This window comes from Geospiza fortis, unplaced genomic scaffold (genome assembly GCF_000277835.1).
Source record: "Geospiza fortis unplaced genomic scaffold, GeoFor_1.0 scaffold344, whole genome shotgun sequence".
NCBI classification, from domain to species: domain Eukaryota; kingdom Metazoa; phylum Chordata; class Aves; order Passeriformes; family Thraupidae; genus Geospiza; species Geospiza fortis.
Genome location: NW_005054584.1, coordinates 54,847 through 57,085, shown reverse-complemented (window position 1 = coordinate 57,085; position 2,239 = coordinate 54,847). Strand labels below are relative to the sequence as shown.

The 2,239-nt window shown below is 63.6% G+C and overlaps 1 protein-coding gene across 1 annotated transcript in view; it reads right to left on the bottom strand.

Annotated features, from left to right (window-relative positions):
- Positions 1–2,239, bottom strand: part of RUNDC3A (RUN domain containing 3A) — a 3,920-nt gene that overhangs the window by 1,476 nt on the left and 205 nt on the right. The window contains exons 2-8 of the mRNA XM_014310777.1: positions 1,978–2,143; positions 1,705–1,838; positions 1,094–1,179; positions 880–969; positions 713–793; positions 436–601; positions 88–245 (exon numbers count right to left, since the gene is read on the bottom strand). Of these exons, the coding sequence (XP_014166252.1) occupies positions 88–245; positions 436–601; positions 713–793; positions 880–969; positions 1,094–1,179; positions 1,705–1,838; positions 1,978–2,143 (881 nt within the window). The remainder of the gene's footprint in view (positions 1–87; positions 246–435; positions 602–712; positions 794–879; positions 970–1,093; positions 1,180–1,704; positions 1,839–1,977; positions 2,144–2,239) is intronic.

Below are 2,239 nucleotides of genomic sequence, written 5' to 3'. Positions count from 1 at the left end.
ACGTGGGGCACGGGGGACAGCCAGGGCCTGTGGGGGAGCCTGGCTCCCCACAGGGACCCCCGGCAGTGGCAGTGGGTCCCCACTCACAGCTGCTCCTGCAGCTCCAGGATGACGCCCTCCAGCTCCCTCTTCTCCAGCTGGTTCTGCACCATCACCTCCTCCAGCCGGAGCTTCAGCCGCTTGTTCTCCGCCTCCAGGTCCTTCAGCTGCGCCCCCCCCAGCCTCACCAGCTCCTCCAGGTACCCCTGCGGGAGGCCACCGTCAGTGGTGTCCCGCTGCCACCACCCCCAGTGTCCCCAGGGCCATCCAGAGTGACAGGGAGAGGCTGGGTCACCGCAGCAGCAGGAGGAAGGGCTGAGGGCACCACTGAGGCAGAGATGCTCCAGGCTGGAGCATCCTGGGGAAGTTGATACCCGGCTGGCCCCAGTCTGGTACCTTTTGGGCATAAACAATGCGGAATTTCTGCTCCATCTTGCGCCACTTGTTGTACCAGCTGTCCTCGTCGGTGACCAGGGGCAGGTAGGGGTGCTCAGGTGAGCTGTCCTCGCTCGTGCTGCTCTCCACACTGCCCCGCTCCTCCTCCTCGCTCAGGTAGTCATAGCTGGGGGGTGTGGGGGCTCAGCAGGGCTGTCAGGGGTTCAGGGAGCCCCATCGTGGTGCTGGGGCAGAGACAGGGGGTTTCCCACCGCAGGAAGGGCAGCCCAGCTCCTACCTCTGCGTGAACTTCAGGTAGGGCGTGTAGTCGATGACCACGGGAGTTTTCCCGTCCATCACCTCTGCATTCAGGCAGAAGCTGAGCAGAGGCAGCGGGAGGAGAAGGTCAGGGAACCCTGAGGTTGTCACCTGGGGCCTGTGTCCCGCTGTGCCGCCTGTCCCTACCTGAAGTCGATGGCGCTGAGCCCGATGAGCATCCCCGTGAGCACCGTGGACTCCTCCCGCAGCATGATGGCCCCATCATCGTAGAACCGCCTGCGGGGAGCACACGGCTGGCTGTGCCCCCTAAAACCCACCCTGGCACCCCAAAACACACCCCAGCACACCCACACACCCCGGGGCAGGTGTGGCCGTGGCCGGCAGGGCCGGGGCTGCTCACCTGGTGGTGCGAGTGTCCCGCAGGGCCGTGGAGATGTACTCGGACATTCGCTTCTCCATCAGCGCCACGCGGATCCAGGCCCGGCCCTGCGAGGCCAAATTTTCATCAACCATAGTTTGTGGCAAGCTCGGGAGGAGGGCAGGGGAAGGGAGCAAGGTGGGGGCAGAGAGGGATGGGGATGGGGATGGGGTGGGAACGGGGATGGGGATGGGGTGGGAATGGGGATGGAGATGGGTCCATGTACCAGGGTCAGAGTGGAGTGAATGGAAACAGGGGCAGGCATAGACATGGGGATGGGAATGGGGATGGGGATGGGGATGAAGATGGGGATGTAAATGGGATGGGATGGGGTGGAATGGCGTAGGAATGTGGATGGGTCCATGTACCAGGGTCAGAGTGGAGTGAATGGAAACAGGGGCAGGCATAGACATGGGGATGGGAATGGGGATGGGGATGGGGATGAAGATGGGGATGTAAATGGGATGGGATGGGGTGGAATGGGGTGGGAATGTGGATGGGTCCATGTACCAGGGTCAGAGTGGAGTGAATGGAAACAGTGGCAGGCACAGAAATGGGGACAGGGACAGGGACAGGACTGGTGCCTTCCCGACCTTGGCCCTGGAGGTGCTGATGTTCTCCATGTTCTCGATGCTGCTGACGCAGTTGTTGGGGACCTTGCTGCAGGCCAGGCGGATGTAATCCCAAAACCCGCGCTGTCCATCAGAGCTGAACCAGCTGACCGGGCCTGCAGGCACCCATGGGCTGCTCAGGGGCTGCCGTGCCAGCACAGCCCCTCCAGCAGAGCTGGACACCCTCCCTGGTGTGTCCCCATCCACCACGGGACACGGGGATGGCACAGGGACAGCCCTGGGGGCCAGCACTACCTTTGAAGCGGTGGCTGAGGATCTGCTCGAGGATGGCAGCGAAGTTCACGAACTCCTCGGAGGAGTCATCGATGGGATCCGCCGTGTACTTCTCCAGGAGGGTCTTCACCGAGAACCTGGCGAGGGAGGGCACGAGCGTCACGGCAGGGAGGGGACACCCCCAGCCCTGGCACGCTCAGGGTTTTCAGCAAAGCTCTTTTCCAGCTGTTGGCTCCCGCTCCCGGCAGCGGGAAGAGGGCGTCGGGCTGGGCTGTGGCTCGGT